This window comes from Panicum virgatum, chromosome 7K (assembly GCF_016808335.1).
Source record: "Panicum virgatum strain AP13 chromosome 7K, P.virgatum_v5, whole genome shotgun sequence".
Taxonomy (NCBI): Eukaryota; Viridiplantae; Streptophyta; class Magnoliopsida; order Poales; family Poaceae; genus Panicum; species Panicum virgatum.
The window spans coordinates 7,386,839-7,407,726 of NC_053142.1; the positions used below are offsets into that span (position 1 = coordinate 7,386,839).

At 45.7% G+C, this 20,888-nt stretch overlaps 1 protein-coding gene across 3 annotated transcripts; it reads left to right on the top strand.

The window, feature by feature from the left end:
• Positions 1–38: 38 nt before the first annotated feature.
• On the top strand, positions 39–15,330 carry LOC120639703 (protein AAR2 homolog). Of its 3 annotated transcripts, none has more exons than XR_005661621.1 (13): positions 39–230; positions 336–418; positions 1,074–1,131; positions 1,794–1,853; positions 2,584–2,713; positions 2,830–3,056; positions 4,481–4,573; positions 4,653–4,724; positions 5,424–5,456; positions 5,579–5,716; positions 14,281–14,337; positions 14,440–14,663; positions 14,739–15,330. XR_005661621.1 is itself a non-coding variant. In XM_039915580.1 (13 exons), the coding sequence occupies exons 1-13, from the start codon at positions 102–104 to the stop codon at positions 15,148–15,150; spliced, it is 1,209 nt and encodes a 402-aa protein (XP_039771514.1). In that variant the 5' UTR covers positions 40–101; the 3' UTR covers positions 15,151–15,330. The 3 variants fall into 3 exon arrangements, 2 of the variants coding, with proteins under 2 accessions (XP_039771514.1, XP_039771515.1); XM_039915580.1 differs by having other exon boundaries at positions 40–230; positions 14,577–14,663; positions 15,109–15,330; XM_039915581.1 differs by having other exon boundaries at positions 42–230; positions 14,577–14,663.
• Positions 15,331–20,888: the final 5,558 nt, after the last annotated feature.

Here is a 20,888-nt window from a genome sequence, read left to right on the forward strand (position 1 = left end):
GCCAGCCCATGGGCTGAAGAAGACGACGGGCTTTCTGGAACTTGCGCGTGGTCTCGTCCCGTTCCAGAACACTCCCGTGCAGGTGCGCGCGCTCTACTGGCATGGCGAGCGGCGGCGGCGGCGCTGCGGCGCGGATGGACCCGGAGGCGGCGACGGAGCTGGTGCGAAAGGGCTCCACGCTCCTCCTGCTCGACGTCCCTCAGCGCACGCTCTTCGGAATCGATACGCAGGTAGGCCCGATTCTGCCCCCGACAACCCAATCTGCCAGCGCCGTTCGTGCGGGCGTCAAGCGACTTACGGGACTTCGCCTCTGCCTGCTCCCTGTGCTTGTACAGGTGTTCTCTGTCGGGCCCAAGTTCAAAGGGATGAAGATGGTGCCTCCGGGGCCCCATTTCGTCTACTACTGCTCCTCCAGCAGGTATCAGTATTTCAGTATGAGAACACCTGTGAACCCTGCAGTCCCCATCTTACAACATGTGAACCAACTGTTATCCGGAAATCTGGTGGATTTGGATGATCTTTGTGCAAATAACTCAAAGGCAAACTAATACCATATTGCAATAATCGATTTCCTTTCCGTTTTTTTTTAATTCCGAATCAGTTGCAATTACTTGTGTTACACTGTCATTCTCGTAGATTGTCAGTTGGAAACATCCAACAGGATTAAGCAATAGAAACCATGTATCTTAGAGTTGGGGCTCCTCTTTTTTTTTTTGTCATATGCTAGTGAGATCTCCTACTTTTACTTTGAATTGCTCACAATCTAAGTACTTTTAAGGAGACTATGATACACACTGCATATAGTGTAACGCTGCAATAATGGCACCCAACAGGCTTATAGAGTAGTATTAGATAAGCAGCATCATGCTGCTGCTTTCCTCTTCTCTTGTTTGATCCAATCCTGCAATGTTTTCGTGCTGCATAAAATGGGGGAATATTCGTGTACATGCTCTGTTTGCTTTATTTTCATAATGCCCTGCAGTCTGATGGTCTGTATGAGTAACACCATTTATTTATGTAATACAGTATGCTATACTGTACTGACCATTTACCCCCAACCTAATCACTTTTAGGAGTGGGAATGAGTTTGCGCCTACTGTCGGTTTCTTTCTTATTACTCAACCATCTGAGGTACTTCTCTTTATTGCCCCAAAGCATGTTTATAAGTTCATTGACAGCAGAGGGGTTATTGCACTAATTATTCTTTATAGGATTAAAATGCATCTTTTATTTCTTTTGGCTGTTTCTTACCTGTTTCTTACGGATAATTTGTCTTTGTATGTGCTATCGAATTAACCAATAAATCTATTAGATCAATTGCTTGTATTCCATTAATTATGTATATGCAGGGAGTATCAAATAGGATAGTAAATCATAATGTAAGACGTTTTATGTTTATCTGTACCCTTCATTTTTGTACTATAGTTCTTGATTTGTTCTTTTATTTTAGTCATTAAACAGAAAAGATACATTAGCTTCAGCATTTCAAATAACGCATAGTTCATACTTGTATTTTATATGTATATAGTTACTCCGCCCTGCCCATTTTCGTCCAAATTATCCTAATGGAAGGGACCGGAGAGATTACAAATTTTCGGTTTACAGGATGTAGATATGGAAACAGATAAAGAAGTCAACTAGAATAAAAATCGTAGTCTGTAACAAACAATAATGGGAATGCATTCCATTTTAAAAGATTTGAAGTGTCTCTTCATTTTTTTGGTCAGAAAAAAAGTACGGATGGCACTTAGTTACACTTTACATATACCCATCTTCTGTGTGGTGTTTTTCAGGTGATTGTTCGAAAGTGGGATGCACAAGAGGAGAGGTTAATCAAATTGTCAGAAGAGGAGGTGATATACCCAATGCTATTAGAATCTTTAAGTTATTTCGGGACCTGTACCATTCAGTAGCTAATTAAAAATGCGAAATTATATGTTTATATGATAATGAGCTCTTTGACCAAAGACACTATATCAACAAGAGGTACAAATCAATTGATGTGAGATGTAGCGACACTGTAATTAGAGTAATCTATTATTTCTGATGCTTGCGAGAAGCTCTATTCATGCTCTGCTCCAATTATTCTTATTCATATCTTACTTCTCACTTTTTTATACATACTATACAAGGTATTCTACTGGAATCAGATGACATCAACCTATATTTAGGAAAAGATAAACAAAGTGCATTTTGCTATATGTTATTGTGGAAGCTTCAAACTCCTTTAATTTTTCTTTGCTCTGTGGTTTTATGTCTCGGTGAACTGTCTTTCACTTGTACATTTTTAAGCATATAACTCTAACACAATATGCTTATAAAGCACAACATGGATGGCCTCGACTGGTTTAGGACCTCTCTATATTCTTAGTCTGCTGTGTTTGCACCAAATGTGGCAACCTAACAGATTATATGCAATGAATTTAGTTTAGAGAACTTTATGCCCACATTGTTTTGCATATTTCTGTTGTCAGCGATAAATAATTTATGAAATAAGAAGCAGATAAGACAAGAATATTTATTTATTCCAAAGAATCAACTCAAACATGCCTTTTCATTATACTGAAGTTTATATTTTGGTAGGAAATCAGATACTCTGAAGCAGTAAGGCGCTTTGAGTTTGATGATCAGCTTGGACCATACAATTTGGATTCTTACGGAGATTGGAAACAACTTTCAAGCTACTTGTCACAGAGTGCCATTGAGCGTCTTGGTATGAGACGCATTCCTTGTTTTTTTGCTTTGATTGTGGGAAATAGCCGCATGATAACATGTTTGATGAAATCAGTTAATGGAGAAGAGACTATTACGTTTGATTGATTCATCCAGAACCAATTGGAGGGGAAATTACAATTGCGTTGGAGTCATCATGGATGGATAAAGCTCCCCAAAGTGACATGGAGAGACGCTTGATGGAACAATTGAGAGAGAGCAAGTTTACAAAAACCGCTCCTGTGCAGGCTGAGCAGAGAGGATGCTACTACACAAGTATCCCTGCCTCAGTTAAGCATAAGAACGTCTCCGGTGGTGACTTGACAGCACTGAACTTGGACAAAGTAATGTTATTACCACTTGCTCCCTCTGATTCAAAATCTATGTCCTTTAGCACATTGATACGGTCTACTAGGTGAAGATTTGACCAATAATTTCTTGAAAATATGATATTTCTGTTAATCATGTCAAGGCCCATATATATATTGTAGGCCCATATGACCCATGTGGACTATATATATATATATATATATATATATATATATAGATCCCTCATCCCTAAGGGATGGCTTATCTTCTTGAATTTCCCAAGGTTAGTAACAGTTTCCAATCATGGTAATTAAATATATTAAAAATATGTTTCATGGTGAACCTAGGAATGTCGATCTTATGTTGTCAATCTTCCTAAAAGTTTTTATGTTGATGGTCAAAGCTAAAAAGGTTTGATCAGTAGGAATCCTAAAACGGCCTATATTTTAAACCAGAAGGAGTACAGTTGTCCCATACATATAGCAATCTAGAATTTGATTATGTACTCCTTGTGCTCGGCTGATCTTTTGTGAGCCCCCTATCCTATGGACCAGCCTTGCCAGTCAACTGTCTGATGGCAGCAGGCATGTAGCAAGTATAGAGCAAACATGTGGCCATGCCTCCACTTGCATAACAGTAGGTAGCATGACATAGGGTGTAGTAGTTGTAGAAGTAGTGGGAGTATGCCACTGTGGCCTCAAGCCCTCTCCTGTCACTGTGGCCTCAAGCCCTCTACTGTACTATGGTAGGTAACACCATTTTTACTGAAACTTTTGCATATAAATGTAGAGAAGAGGCTAGCTGGGAAGCTTGATCCAGCAGTACTTTTTTTTCTCGAACGTGCAGGAGAGCTGTGCATCAATATATTAAGAAGAAAAGGAGGGGTGAACCCCAGGTGATACAGTTAGGGGCTTGTATCATGCCCATACATAGGACACCTGTAGAAAAACACTCTTAGCATTGATCCAGCGGTACTACATTCACCCTGTTCATGTGTTCTTCCTACTTCCTAGAGCTCATACATGAGCATTGCTAACAGAATTGAATAGTACAAGAGAGTGCAATCAGAGATTGATTGTCAACACGGTGATCAATAGGCGTGACTATTAATTTATTGCTGCTTAATACTTTCATATGTGAATCATACTACTATCTAAGTTTGCTTGAATCATAATACAATCTGCAAGTAGGTGTTTGCTCAAATTTATCCCTCCTTTAGATGCCATTTATATAACTTGACATTGAATTGATAACTTATAACTGTATATTGATGAGGCTGTTCTACCTCTTCGACAAGCTTGCTGGAAAGTGTTTTGGCAAAAAAATATCAAGGCCAAAAATTTCTGCTATTATTGAATTGTTTGCTCGAATTTATCCCTCCTTTAGATGTCATTTATATAACTTGACATTGAATTGATAACTTATAATTGTTTATTGATGAGGCTGTTCTATCTCTTAGACAAGCTTGCTGGAAAGTGTTTTGGCCAAAAATTATCAAGGCCAAGAAGATTTACTCTTGGGGGAGTTGCAGTTCGCTTTCATAGCTTTTATGGTACTACAGACAGTACTAAATATTTCTATAATGAGTTACAGGTTCCACTAGACTATTCTCATGTATTTGATTTATGTAGATGGGCCAATCGCTGGAGGCTTTCATGCAGTGGAAAGCATTAGTCAGTCTTCTCTTGAGCTGTAGTGAAGCTGTAAGTATTATTCTATTCTTAATCTTAACCAGCATTATTATTGTTATTGATGGATATAATTTTATATGGGGCTTCCTTTTACTGTATAATGTTGCCGAAATATATTTATGCTTATGGCAAATACATAGATTGATTTTTTTTTTTGTCGAGTCCTCTAGCCCATCTTTTATCATATTGGAAAATGTCTTGGTTTCTTATTTTGTTACATCAGTGCTTTGTATTGATGAAATTGAGAGACCATGCTTCCACATGAAATTTTTCAATCACTGTTTTTAAATTTCAAGACCTCATCTGCTACAATTAGTCCCTGTTTGGAACAGGTTCAATGTCTGAACTTCTAACTACATAACCATCTTGATGAAGCTAAGTCACTGTACTTCTCTAAGAATTTTTTGATCAAATTACATGATGACAGGTGTATGTTAGATTTTAACAGCTGATAGTGTCCATCTTGGTTCAAAAGTTTCTGGGTGCTGTAACCTACCCACACATTAAAAAATCATGCCGGGTATTATAAAATTGGATCCTAAAAACCAAGGTTAGAAAAACTCAAAATGGATAGAAGAAGACCACACTATACTAGCCAGGGCGGGTGGGTGGTCTGGGGATGGGGTTGGGGGTCTTGATTATTTCTTTCTCAAATATGATATATGGATAATTTGCATGATTATTGACCTTTTGTTTCCTTATCCCTGGCAGCCTCTTCATACAAGGACTAACCTGTTTGTAAAGGTATTATCTGGCCATTCTACTTTCATGTCTGAGCTCAAGCATGTGTTTATTTATTATCTGGGAGAATATAGCAAACCATGATGACTAACAGATTTCTATTATCTGCTTTCTGTTGAATTTAGTTTCTTAGGACATTTTACTATCAGCTCAAGCATGGGTTTCAACGTACCCAAGATTCCAGAAATGATGATGTGAGCAACTCTCTGTTTTTGGATGAAGCATGGTTTTCAAGAGACATATTCCTGTACCGTCTTTCCAAGGTAATTTTTATTTGTACAGTGTTGGTAGAAAGATATGCACACGTTATTTTTGTCATTTCCTAAACTTGATTATGTGACTAACAGAAATATATATTAAAAACTGGAAACGTGGCACACTAAGAATAGAATTGACCATATCTTGATATGTCAAATTAGCTCCAACAAGCCATCAACAGCAGGACTGAAGTTCCTAACGTGTTCAATTTTAAATTGATTTCTGGCTCATGCATCCTACTCTTAAGAGTATTCAAAGAATTGGGATTAGTAAAAAAATTTATATTCCATCTATGTGCCACTCAAGAAGCATTCTTTTTCACCTTTGCAAGTTTACTTCTGTACTATCTTTTTCGGAAATGGAATTTCCTGTTTCTACAAGGTAAAATATTTTGACTCCGTTGGGTAAAGTATGACACTCAAAAGTAGGTTTTCCTAGTAATCAATGCAGGAGTACTGATACCTCAGGGTTTCCTTGGTTATTTATTCACTATTGAAAACACTATAGAGGGAAATAATTGTTCAACAGCATATTTGGCTAGTTTATTTTTGTTTGGGGTCCCTGAAATCCCTGACATAAAATTTGAAAAAAGAAACTGCTTGAGTAACTCAGCAAGGTAGCACAAAGTTAAATCCTTGAAAAAAGTTTCTGGGTGACCTATCATTCAGCTTATTTTACTTTATAACAATTGTCTCTGAAAGCAATGAAGATTGTGTGGAATATTAGATTAGATTGATTGAGATGTAGGGTATACATATATATAGAGGGGGTGAGGAGATCCTGGGCTTATAGAAACAGAGCCATGCAAGATCTCCTGTCTCTAATAATCCGAATCAAAGGAGGGGAGCTGGCTGGCCAATACACGGCACAGGCTTGGACCCATCCATCCATACACACGAATATGTCTAACAGTTTTATCATGTGATGTTTGCTGTGTAATGGCACTGTTATGTTGGCCTAGCTATACAAAGAAATAAGGATAGGCCAATTTACCAATGCTCTGTCTGTGCAGCCTTTTCTTTCGGGTTTCATCTCTAGCCTACCCCAACTTGCTTGGGAAAAAAGGATATGTTGTTGTTGTTGTTGTTGTTGTCTGTCTGTGCAGCCTTTAAGTATCTTTTAACTAGAAAATACATGATTAGCACTACTTAGTAAATCCAAAGTGATAGAATGTATAGCTGTATGCGTATACTTGAGGCCCATATTGGGCAAGTACATCTTCTTGTATTGCAAGCCACATTGGCTATATAATGAGAGGTCACCCCCCCCCCCCCCGCATTGGGTGTGCGGTGTTTCCCTATTCCCTCTACTATTCTACATGGTATCAAGAGAAGGCAACGATCGGCCTTCCGCTTCCGCTCCCTCCTTCCTTTTCCTGCGCTAGGGTTTCTCCCTTGCGCCCCACCTCTCTGCCCTAGGGCGCGGCCTCCTGGCGCCGCCGCCCCTCCCCCTCCCGCTGCAATCCCTGCTCTAGGGCGCAGCCTCCTCCCCTACCCGCGCGCGATTCCCTCGTGCCGCGTCCACCCACAGGCCGGCGGCCCCTGGATCAATCTGTTCCAGCGCCGCCGCCATGAGCGCTACCAGCGCCGCCACCAGCGCTGCCACCAGCGGCGCCCTGACGGACACCTCCTCGCCTGTGCTCTCCGCCGCACCAACACAGGCCATCTTCGTCCACCCCTACACCACCATCAACGTCAAGGCTCACGTTCCTGTGACCCTGGACACGAAGAGCGCTAACTACTCCAAGTGGGCTTTGTTCTTCACGGCGTTGTGCGGCAAGTTCAGCCTTCGCCGCCACATCGACGGCACCATGGCGCAGCCCACCAACCCTGATTGGGATGTGGCCAAGTGCTGCGTGCGCAGCTGGATCTTCGGCACCGGCGATGACTCCATCCTCGACCTCGCCATCACCGACGAGAACCAGACCGTGCGCGACCTCTAGGTTGCGATCGAGGCCCTGTTCCGCACCAACACGGCCTCCCGCACCGTCTTTCTGCTCGAGGAATTCCATACCCTCAAGCAGGGCGACTCCACCATCGACGAGTACTGCCAGCGCCTCAAGTCGAAGGCTGTCGCCCTTCGACAGGTCGGCAACCCCATCTCCGACTCCCAGCTCGTCCTCAGTCTTCTACGCGGCCTCGACTCTCGCTTCGACTCCACCACCGACGACATCGCCAACGCCACGGTTCTTCCGTCCTTCACGCGTGCCCACGAGCTGCTCTCCCTCAAAGAGTTGTGCCTCGCCAACGACGCGAAGAACACGGCGGCCACTGCTCTCGTCGCCTCCACCGCCTCCTGCTGCACCAGCCCCTGTTGCCGCTCCTCCTTTGCGGGCGTCGCCACGAGCGGTGACAGCAAGGGCGGGGGCAGTGGAGGCAGCAGCGCACCCAAGCAGAAGGGCGGCAAGGGCGGCGGCAAGGGTCACCGTTCCGGCGTCCAGGGCAGCGGTGGCCCGCAAACCGGCGCCGGCGTCCAGCAGGGCATCCCGCAGGGGACCCCCTTTTGCCCCATGGGACCTTGGTTCTGCTTCAACCCGTACGCCCCCCAGGGTCCCGCGGGTCAGCAGGCCGGCGGCTTCTGGCATGGCGGCCAGGGCCGGCGCACTCCTGGGCTCCTCGGCCCCAACCCCCAGGCTCACACAGCGTTCGCCCCGGCGCAAGTCTCCACCCCTCAGATGTGGGATCAGGCTGGTCTCATTGCCGCCCTGAACCAGATGGCACTCCAGAACTCCAACTCCTGGGTCATGGACTCTGGCGCAACCTCCCACATGCACTCGTCGGATGGTATACTTCTTTCCCGCCACCCCCCCTCCCATCCGTTCATCACAATAGGCAATGGTCAAACCATCCCGGTTTCCAGTCATGGCAGCTCCTACTTACCCACCCAGGCGTCCAACTTTTCCCTTCATAATGTTCTTGTTGTCCCTTTCCTAGTGCGCAACTTACTTTCAGTTCGCCAGTTCACAAAAGACAACAACTGCACTATCGAATTTGACGCATTTGGTTTTTCTGTTAAGGATATCCAGACCAGTCGCATGATTCTTCGCTGCAATAGCTCCGACGGCCTGTACACCGTCCCCGCCATCCCAGCAACTCCTCACGCCAGCATCACCATCTCCACCAGTCTCTGGCATCAGCGTCTTGGTCATCCCGGTGTTAGCAGCTCAATTTTCACTCTCATTGAGCTGAGAGGATGACACTCAAGTTGGGGAAGTTTTTTGGGTTTTTTCTTCATTCACACTCACAATGCCATACCATCCAACGGGAGGGGTGGCCACACATATATACAGCCAGCCAAGGGGCTGCTAACTGACTAGTCTAAGATGCTCCTGATGTCCTAGAAAAGTAGATGCTAACTGCTGCTGTCCTACTAACTGCAGCTGTCCTAGCAAACTGAAAAACAGTCCAAGATGCTGTCCTCTAGGGGCGGCACAAACCCACTGCGTGCTGCAGCAAAAAAGGAGATGCTGCAGCCCCACAAAGACCAAGAGTACAAGACTTATTCCCTTCACCCGGGGCCGCCACCATAAATTTGCTTAGAAACAATGCCTCCATCCAGTGTAATAAAACTAGTCATACTCTGTCATTCATGCCAGCTTGGCAAGCATGTGCGTCTGCCATTTACTACATCTAGTTCTGTCAGCACCATGCCCTTTGAACTAGTTCACTGTGATGTTTGGACCTCGCCAGTAGCAAGTATTTCGGGTGCTCAGTATTACCTCGTTGTTCTTGATGACTTCACACATTTTTGCTGGACGTTTCCCCTCGTTCACAAATCCGAGGTTGCTGGTCATCTAATTAATTTCTGCAGCTTTGTCCAGACACAATTCGGCCTGCCCATCAAAGCTGTTCAGGCTGATAACGGCACTGAGTTTGTTAACAATGCCCTCTCCTCCTCGTTTGCGTCCGCGGCATTCACCTATGTCTCTCGTGCCATTACACCTCCCAGCAAAATGGCAAAACCGAGCGCGTTCTTCGGACCCTCAACAATAGCATTCGCACCCTGCTCATTCATGCTGGCATGCCGCCCAAATACTGGGTCGAGGCCCTCGCCACGGCGACCTACCTCCTCAACCAGCGCCCCTCCTCCGCTGTTCGCAGCAGCGTTCCCTATGAGCTGCTCTATCGCCAGCCGCCCAACATGACTGCCACTGCCAAACACAAGTTTGCTCCTCGCTCCATAGCCTGTGTCTTCCTCGGTTACCCCTCTTCCCACAAGGGGTACCGTTGTCTCGGCCTCACATCCCGGTGGATCATCTCTCGCCATGCCGTGTTTGACGAGACGTGTTTTCCGTTCAGTGCTGACACTTCCAATGCACTTCCAAGCTCTCTGGATTTTCTCCTTTCAGGTCGTGCCGCGCCGGTGCCTTGCACTGCAGCAGCGGCTCCTTCAGCGGTCGCTCCGTCGCCTGTCGACGTGGAGCAGTCGTGCCCTGGTGCTCACCTGGAGGAGCTTCCCGAGGATCCCGCTGTCCTCCATATCGGGCCGGTAATCGGCCTCGCGCCGGCTGTAGCACCGGCCGGCCCTGCTCCAGCCCCGGCCGACCCTCCTCCACTCCGAGTCTATACTCGGCGTCGGGCTGCCGGGACCGCTGCGCCTCATGCTCCAGCAGTTCCGGCGGCTCCTGCACCTGCGCCGCCACCGCCGCCCCCCCTCCGCCGGCTCATCCCAGCCGGCCTGTGATGAGGTTCCAGACAGGCTCTCTGAAGTCTGTTCAGTGCTACGGCTTCCCACCACCACCACCACCGCCTCCGGCTCCCTCGGCTCAGGTGGCTTTCACCGCCACTACTGCATCTCCGATCCCAGGGAACTACAGGACGGCGCTCGCAGATCCGCAGTGGCGGGCGGCTATGGCTGAGGAGTACCAGGCGCTCGTCGACAACGACACTTGGCGGCTCGTCCCCAAGCCACCTGGCGCCAATATTGTGACGGGCAAGTGGATTTATAAACATAAATTCCACTCCGATGGCACCCTTGCCCGTCACAAGGCCCGCTGGGTTGTTCGCGGCTTCACCCAGCGCCACGGCGTCGACTACGGCGAGACGTTCAGCCCCGTCGTCAAGCCTGCCACGATCCGAGTCGTCCTCAGCATTGCTGCTTCACGTCACTGGCCGATACACTTGTTTGACATGAAGAATGCATTCCTTCATGGACGCCTGGAGGATCTCGTCTACAGTCAGCAGCCCCCTGGCTTCGTCGACCCTGCTCACCCTGACCATGTTTGTCTGCTGCAGCGCTCTTTGTATGGTCTGAAGCAGACTCCACGGGCGTGGTACTAGCGTTTCGCCACCTATCTCCGTCAGCTGGGTTTCGTCGCCTCGGCCACAGACACCTCCCTCTTTGTTCTTCAAGAGGGGGGCGCCACCGCCTACTTGTTGGTATACGTCGACAACATCATCCTCACAGCTTCCTCGTCGGACTTGCTCCGACGCATCACCGCTCGTCTTCACTCCGAGTTCGCCATGACGAATCTTGGTGAGCTGCACTACTTCCTATGGATCTCCGTCACGCGCTCCTCCGACGGGCTCTTCCTCAGCTAGCGCCAGTATGCGCTGGATCTTCAAAGGGCGGGCATGGCCGAGTGTCACTCGACATCGACACCTGTTGACACTCGCGCCAAGCTCTCGGCCACGGACGGTCCACCTGTCGCCGACCCCTCTGAGTACCGTAGCCTCGCCGGTGCTCTTCAGTACCTGACCCTGACGCGTCTGGATCTTGCATATGCAGTGCAGCAAGTCTGTCTGTTCATGCACGATCCCCGGGAGCCTCACCTTGCGCTGATCAAGCACATCCTTCGCTACGTGAAGGGCTCCTTGTCCGCCGGCCTCCGCATCGGCACCGGGCCGGTCGACAAGCTGGTCGCCTACTCCGACGCCGACTGGGAAGGCTGCCCCGACTCCCGCCGCTCCACATCAGGCTTCTGCGTCTTCCTCGGAGACAGCTTGGTGTCTTGGTCTTCCAAACGGCAAACCACGGTGTCCCGGTCCAATGCGGAGGCCGAGTACCGGGCTGTTGCTCATGTGGTCGCCGAATGTTGTTGGCTGCGCCAACTCCTTCAGGAACTCCATGTCTCGCTGAAGGTAGCTACCGTGGTCTACTGCGACAATATTAGCGCCGTCTACATGACTGCCAACCCGGTTCACCACCGCCGTACCAAGCACATTGAGATCGACATCCACTTCGTCCGCGAGAAGGTGGCTCTCGGTGAAGTTCGTGTTCTTCATGTGCCGTCACAATATCAGTTTGCTGATATCATGACGAAGGGGCTCCCTGTGCAGCTGTTTCAGGATTTTCGGTCCAGCCTTTGCATCCGGAATCCTGATGCTTCGACTGAGGGCGGGTGATAGAATGTATAGCTGTGTGCATATACTTGAGGTCCATATTGGGCGTGTAGGCTCATATTGGGCGTGTACATCTTCTTGTATTGCAAGCCACATTGGCTATATAATGAGCTCACCCCCCCCCCCCGCCCCCCGCATTGGGTGTGCGCCCCGCATTGGGTGTGCGGTGTTTCCCTATTCCCTCTACTATTCTACACAAAGAGAGCAGACAAGCGAAAGAAATAATTTACTTGGCCCTCTGCTGTAATCTGTAGACCCTTCATTGGCTGCCAAAAGGTTCCTGCCAGTGGTTATAGTGGTACTGTTCACGATCCCGCCAGTGCATAGATAAAAATATATAGTTCCTTGTAAGTTGTGTTGTTTCTCTATTCTATGTGTTAAAGAGATCATATCGGAGTATTTTTAAAGGTAGATTTGTCAGTATAGATATGCTAGCTTTCTATCTATTCTCAGCTAAGCTTATATGATCTACTCATTTTAAGTTCTCTTATATCTGCCCATACCCCATGGTTTATCTTCGCTTCACATGACGTGATCCTTCAGGTTGTGCCTTATGTTTATTTGATGCAAGCTGTTAGAGTATATTTGGTAGGTTAGGATATTAATCCCGAACTGCCATATGTATCGGGGCGGTGTCTTACCCCCCAAGTCTCTATACTCAAGCAATACATCAACCACATTATACACAATCTTACATGGTATCACGAGTTAGAGTTTCGACCTAGGCTTTCGCTTCCGCTGCCGCCGCCATCGCACCGCCCCCAGGGAGATCGATCTCAGCGCCCTCGTAGGATACGCGGTGGATCCCTTTGATCCGCCGCACTTGTCGTGGTCAAGCAGAGCAGATGGACCTACCTGTCGTGGTGATTCGATCTCGTCGGTTGCCTCGTCGCCCCTTCCCCGTCGTCTCCTCCCATGCGCCGCTGCTACATATTGGAGTCGCAAGGTCGGGCTGCGCCGCCGGTTGCTGACGGCGCCCTCCGTCGAGATCGCGGGTCAACCTCGCCCTGACCTGGCCTCCACCACGTCGCTTCACCGCCGTGGGGGCGCCGCCCCATCTTGCTACCCCCTGCTGTTCACCGCCTGTCACTCTCGATCCGCCAGAGCACCGACGCTTCCCCTCAGCCGGTGCCCTGCTGTTGGGTCCTTCCGACCTGAGCACGGGCCCCACATCCTTGAGGGCGGGCGAGTGCCCCTCCATGGAGTCTGGGAGGGACGACCTCTCCTCTCCCCGTTTGATTTTTCCCTCTGTCCTTGACCGGGGGAAGGAGATAAGGGAGGGGGGAGGGAGCAGTGCTAGGGGCACCCGAGACTGTACCCCAAGGTTTGTCTGCTGCTGCTAATTTTATTCTTTTCCCGATCAACGATCGGGTTTGCGTCGCCCTGCCGTTTGTCGCTACTCCATCGTCGACACTCCCGAGGACGAGGTTGTCATTGCGCCCTCACATGCTGCAGCGCCGACGCTTGTGATCAAGACACCCTTGCTGGTGTCGCCGCCTGCCCGATCCAAATCCACGCCTCTTGCCGTTCTCGCGCGGACATCGCGCCGACCCCTGTGCGCTTTTCAACTACCTGGTCTACCATTGCCATCCTTCGCTCATCGTCCTGCTGCTGTCCTCGGCCAGAAGCTGTTGATCTTGTGTACTCGGGCGCCTCGACAATGCTTCGGATCCGCGCCCTCCATCACGGCTTTGACCACGTCCACCTCGACCTCGGCTACTTCAGCATTAAAGGGCTATCATCTGCATGAGCTACTCCAGTCGAAGCATTCGCACCGGCATTCCGACTGCTGGGGGATATCTCCATTCTTCTTCAGTCTGTCCGTTCGTGTTGCTACCGTTACGACTGCTACACAATCTTACACAAACCAAGGCTCACTACGACGGTTTTGCTTTTTGGGTTTAGCGTCAAGTCATAATATCATGGGACTAGTAAATGGATAATTTATCTGTTCAGTGTCCTAGTTTCTATTGTGAATTTCCACCTTTGAGCGTTTTAAAATGCCTTTTTATACCTAATGAATTGCTCAGAGAAAAAGAAAGATTTTAATGTTAAGTTGATTTTTCTGTTTGGTTCATGTCCAGATTTCTGATCTCAGACTGCATAGCAAACCACATAAGAAACATATTCAAATATGTTTGAGTATGAAATAGTTTGCCTGAAATTATGTTGGCAGCATTATAAATTGCTCTACATGCACCTCTGACTTCCCTTAATTACTGTTGCAGGATTTCTTTACAGTAGTATTTGAAGCCCCTGTCGTGGATGGAGACCTTCTATCATGGGTTGGCATTTATGAACGTTCTCTTTGTTTACACAAACCTTGCTAGTGATTCTGTATTTTGTACTTGAATTTTGCATTTAAACTGGTAACTTCCTATTTTGTGGTTTAAACAGCACATGCAGAACTAGTTATATGGTTACTGCGATCCCTGGATTAATTTGCACAAATGTTGAGAAATTTGTTTCAGACATGTTACTGTACACTATAGGATATCTCTTAACATTTCCATCCCATATGCAGGCTAGAAAACTAAAAACACTTCTGGAGACTACATTTGGATGGGATCTCGAGGACAATGCAATGAACCTCATTGATGAAGATGATGAGGTACGTTTGGATCATGATTAAGCAATACCATGTCTCTGTTACACTTTAGTGAAATTATTCTTTGCATGAGTGCAGTTTGCTCCTGTGGTTGTGGAAATGGATGGGTCGTAGGCTAATGAAGTTGGATTCCATGACATCTCTGGAAGTTATGGTACGCCTTGAAGAATGCAGAAACCATGCAATGGTCCAACTTTTTATACTTTGATTGGTATGTTAAGTCAAGTCATGTCACGTCACGCACACAATGGTATTAGGATCTTATGATGTTCGGTGTTGATCTCGGCACATGGTGGTGTGCTGATGGCCTGATGTTTATGAAGTTTTATCCCCTGTAACATGACTACTGATGGATTTAGTTGCCGGTTGACATCTTGTTTTTGAAGATAGGGATAAAGTAGGATCCTTTGTATAGTGCACCAGTGATCATGTGGTATCATAATTGCAGGAGTGTCTGGCCTGTGTATATGCGAAAGTTTTGACTCTATAGCTGCATCAACAACAGTGTATCTTTGATCTTGGTAGTGTTATGCGGCTATGCCCCATGGGCTATTGCTTATTAGGCAAAGTATGGGCAACGCTTGGGGTTGTTGGTTTTCCGTGTATGGGACAGCATAAGAACTGCTAGCCAAAGTTCTTTTTATATATATAATTATAATTACGATACAAAGATCTTTGAACTTCAATTTGTGGCTGAACATGCTAACTTTGCAACGCAGTACTTAAAATTTTCACAGAAATTTAAATCCCTGCAGTGCTAACGAATACATCAGATGAAGCCCTTGGTGCTGTGCGTTTGACACATAAATTTAAATCCTCGAGAACGAGCTCCAGCTCGGTTGGTAGCGCTTGCCGGTGGGCATGCTGCCCACCAGCGTTCGAATCCCAGGTTCGATGCTGGTGTTCTCACCGGGAACAGTGTTTCTCAATAATTTTAACTGTCTCTCACGTGTGGAGCCACAAAGAGATTGCGACGCATCCGTCGCCTATGGAGCCTTAGAGGTTTGCGGTCTTCGTATCTATGTGTAGTTGTAGGTCTGGTTGTACATGTGTGGTGTGCGTGGTGTGTGCGTGTGTAGGGTGGTGTGTGTGTGCGTGTATGAACAGATGCTACTGCTGTACCCAGATGAGAGATGTCAAAAAAAAAATTAAATCCTCGATGCAAACCAACCCATAGAAGCGGATCCGGAGGCAGCAATCGAACTAGGGGCTAGGGCTCTATCCGCGCATGGCCCTGTTCGCTGTGCTGGTGCTGGAGGCTGCTGCTGGAGTGGTGAGAGAAAAACACTATTGGCTGGCTGGTGGCTGGAGGCTGCTGCTGAAGTAGTGTGAGAGGAAAATATTGCTGGCTGGCTGGAGGCTGCTGGAGCAGAACAGGATATTATAATCTTATTCAACATCCCACTCTACCACCATGGCCACCGTGCTATGTGGCCAAGGGTGAATGGGTGACATTTAGATGCACCTTCAACTTTTTTTATTGTAAATACTTATATGCTATTTTTTAAATATAAAATCTGATTTTGGAGAAACGGTATAAATATTTGAACTAAAGATGATTAAAAGTACACATAATGATCACCAATTTACAATTATAAAGAACCTGTCAACGCTACCACTGGCCACCCGTTAAACTCCTCTGGCCCTCATGACCATCCTGGAGAGCTGAGCCAGTTTTACGGCACGGGCTGCGCTCCACCACAACGACCTCTCTCTTGAATCCTATCGCCTAGCTACAGTTGAAAGGGTGGCGTGGTCGGGCCAGCGGTCCCTTCCGCCTCCGATGGCCTCAAGGACGTAGACAGGTGGTGGTGTCTGCTGGGCGAGGGGCCGGCGGTCCCTTCACCTCCGAAGGCCTCTGGGCCGTAGGCAGGTGTCGTGTCTGTTGGGCCCTCGCCGGCAGAGGCGGCGCCAAGATGGGTCCTTCCGGGGCTCTTCCTCATCCTTGCGGCGCTTCACTCCGGCGTCAATGGTGAGCCCGTGGAGGTGGTGCTCCCGGCGTAGAGTAGTCGTCCGTCGGCGATTCATCGGCCCAGAGGGAGGGTGAGTTTGTCGGCTTCTAGGGTTCAGGATAAGAAGGCAACTTCGGGCTATGCGAATGATTAGAGAGTGGATAAGGATCAGGTATCTTGCGGCGGCATATGTAAAAAAAAACTCTACCCGGGGGTGTGAAACGGCCCCACCGTTTTTTCATTAAGAGGAAACCTAACCGGCTTAACCGGGTAGAGAAACCCCCCAAACCCTAGGCCATACCCGTGAGGACCAAGCCTTGTGGCGAGCACAACGAGAGGTTTTTTTTCTCTCAGCGACGCTACCAGGCTGGGCTAGCCACTCGGCCGCCCAACCTTTCGCTTGCGGCGGCATATGTAGCCGGTGACGAGCTGCTATCCATGGTTCACCAAGCTCGGGGTGTGTCCCTGGCTGTAGTGGTTGCTTCATCTACTGTGGCTACTTCCAAAGCCTCGTGGGGATAGGGCTTCTCCGATCTTGGTTAGAGCCTAGGTCATCCATCATCACGGTGCTGCCTAGGTCATCCATCATCACTAATATGAAAATAGTCATGATATGATATGTTAAAAAAATATTTGCAAGAATTATTTTCATGTAATTTTGTATCTCTAGGGATAAAATGTTAATTTAACCGCAAATGCTCCTACCAATTACAATAGTCATGAATACTACTTATTTCCTTTTGAACACAAGTTATGGTAACCAATGTAACCCCAGCAATTTCTACTCAAAACTCAACTAATGGGCGGAGAGGAAAAAAGGGGGATAAATTTTATTGGGGCTAGATTGAACCAATTTATATAGTCTAGGAGGAGTCGAATCGATTTTATGCATTGGGTTAAGTGAACAAAGTGAGTTGTTTGAGATAGTAACATAGACTTTTTCCTTAATAAAACAATGAGTTCATTTAGAGGCTATTTAACTAATTACATGCCTAATGTCTATACCAATTTGGTTTGAGAATTTGTTGAACCAAACATTTTTCAATCTTTGAATGCATATAAAAGACCCAAATTTATGAAGTCTAGACAAAGTAGATTCATTACATGGATAAAAGGATAGAAAAAGGGAAAGCAAAACAGGAAGACATCTTACTTTGTTGTCGTGAGGTGAGATGCTCCTTTGAGGTGGGCCGTTCTGGGCCGTTGCGCTTTTGCTAGTGGGCTGTCGGAATTTGGGTAGTAAATTTTTTACGCCTCCAATATATAGGAGTCTCTCATTCCCGTAAACTATTTTTTTTTAAGAGAACAAGGGCCCTTTCGAAGTGCTATTCAAAACAGCTTCACTGATGGAGCTGAAACATGTGAAGTTAAAAGAAGTGGCTTCATCTGGCTTCTAGTTCATTTTTACTTTGATTTACAAAACGACTTCACATTACAGTATCTGATTTGCGCAAAACAGGTGGAGCCGAAGCCAAACGGGTTTTCTCTTTAAAAATGCTCTTGCGGTGGCCCCACTTGCCTTTGATGAAATGATACAGCTCGCACAGTCGGATCGTTTCACCATATATAATCACATATATATGCTGAGCATAGAACTCAAACCCGCATAGGTTGGTTCCACCATATATAAGAAATGTTCAGAGAGTTTATGGTCACTGTCATATGGTCTACGCTAACAATTTCTTGTTTTTAGTGAGTTATTCCCATGTACTACTACTCTATTGCTGTAAGTTGGTTATTGCTTTTGATTTTTGGTACTCTAAGAAATAAGTTGTCTTGAATGTTTGATTTGGTGGATTATAAAAGAACTTGAACTATACCTTGGGCTTCTTGAGACCAAAGAGAAAAATTGGTGTTCAGTTGTCACCATAATACCTTATCAAGGTTGAAAATATTATCATCAATATTTTGTCTCAAGTTTTCTGAATGAAAAACGGCCAACTTTTATGTGAAGTGCCATCGTTCAATTATAGTTGTAACGAACAGCTCCAAGTAGAATAATAGAGCTTATGTTGAATACTTTGAAATAGTACAGTTCATGCTCTAAAATATATCTGAATTGTTTAACCATCTCTTGCTGTAATTTACTAGGATAACACTCTACTTGGATCCAGAAAAGAAAATGGGCATTGCATTGGGATCTAGAATCTCTTGTTTTTGCGAGTAAACATGTTGCTCCAGCTTTGTGCCTGCAGGCTGCAGAGCAAGTACGCAGTAATTTAGTGGCATTTGGTAAGAAGAATTTTTACAACTTGCTCCGCATGTACTTTTTCTAGGATCCACATGCACAGCATGATTCACTTCTTGAAGTTTTAACAGTTTAATCTCTACATGGAGCATGTCTTTACATCTCGCCTTGTTACCCAATACCCACAACCGATCATGATTCTCTGCTGCAGGGCTTATTGGATCAGTTCTTGGGGTTGAGGCGTACAGTAACCATATTGATCAGAACAAAAATGGTCAGCATTTCAGAAACATGTTGCATTAGTAAATTGTAAAACCTTTCAAAATTTCTAGTATTTTGCACAGATAGTTTAATCATCATCTTACTCTCAATTTTCTTTTCATGAAATGGCTTCGTTGAGGTGAAGGTAATAAGCGTGCTAAGTGTTCATGTATGACACTGACATAACTACTGCTCTTCAACCAACCCCCCCCCCCCAACCCCCATTAAAGAGAAATTTAATGTTTTAGAATACTTGTTAGACCAAAGAAAATTGAGTTTCATCATTAAACATTATATGGTTGTAGCATCTCTCCCAAATGTTTCTAATACACTTTTTTACCAGGTTGTAATTTATAATAAGTCCTTTTCCATATTGCCAATTGTTTAAAGAATTGTCATATTAGAAGGTATGGGAATTACAAATGTAATTAGTTAATATATAAAGTTTGGCTTTTTTTAATCCTACTGCGCGCGTGCTTGTGTGTGTGTGGGGGGGGGATCAAACTGAACGCTACTGTTACTATTAAATCCTTGATATGTAGTGAAGTCTTTTGTAACCAATGATAATGTCTTAAATGCACACGAGTGGCAATGATCACTTGTCACTATCCCACGATACCAATTGGCCGTCAAATGGGTCCCCTGTGCCAAACTTTCCAGTGTGACCCGGTTCTTTAAACCCCCCAAAACCAGGAACTAGCAGCATGACCTACCTAATTCAGTGACATCCAACAGCTAAAGAAAAAACAGACAACTCAACTTTAGACCAAAACCTATATGCGCAACCAAAAGTTGATTGGTGACATTTGACTAAAACATTGGATCGTAGGCAAGCTCGTGATTTAACATTGTGGCAAACAATTGTTTGAAGTTTTCGTTAGTTCAACTTTCACCAGTAATAATATGAAGAATATATGATTAGTGTCTCATGGAGAGGTGGGAACATATGTAAGCCTATTTGACATTGCAATCTTGTTATGGCCATATTTGTTTCAGCTTGTAGATTGTAAGCAGCAGCTTGCATATAGTAACATTGTACAAGCTGTGTGGATCAGTTTGTTCGATTGTAACAGTTTGTATATGGATTGTTACAATCTGAGCGAGAAGTTGCTTGCGAGCGCTTATTTCAGCATGCGATTCTAAAAGCTACAATTCACAATTCCACACTGAGACCAAGGCCTATGTTTTAGAATGCTTTTAGATATCTCATTTATTTTTTAAATTTAGTTACAGGAAAAGATATTATTGTCTTCCATCCATGAATGTATCGGATGAATAGAAATGTGGAAGGGATAAAAATAGGATAATATAATAACTTTAATTTCAGTTCCATTTGTCACTACCTCGGAGGATTTCACAACTGTTTTTATGTGACAACACGCACAAGAAACATAAACCACCCAAACTAACTGTGTCTCGAAAAAAAAGAGCATGTAAAGAAAAGAAACATAAATAAATAGCAAAACAAATTGTACCATCATTTTCAACTACATTAATCGTACAATGATCTTCCCCATAAATCGCAACTAAGCACGTTCTTTTTCATATCTACAACCTATCGGGTATACTGTATTAGCAACCTATCTACAACCTATCGGGTATACTATTGGGCTGCCACTTTTTCAAAAGAGAGAGTGAGAGAATCAGTGGGCTCCACACGAAATAGCCTCAAATAGCACCCCTTGGAGGAGATAGTTTTTTGGGGTGGGCTGTTTGCAAATACTCCCTCCATACTTGAAAAAAATGTCGTTTTGGACAGCAACACGGTCTCCAAAGCTTAACTTTGACTTCTTATTTTTCTAAAAAAATATATCGCAAAATGATATA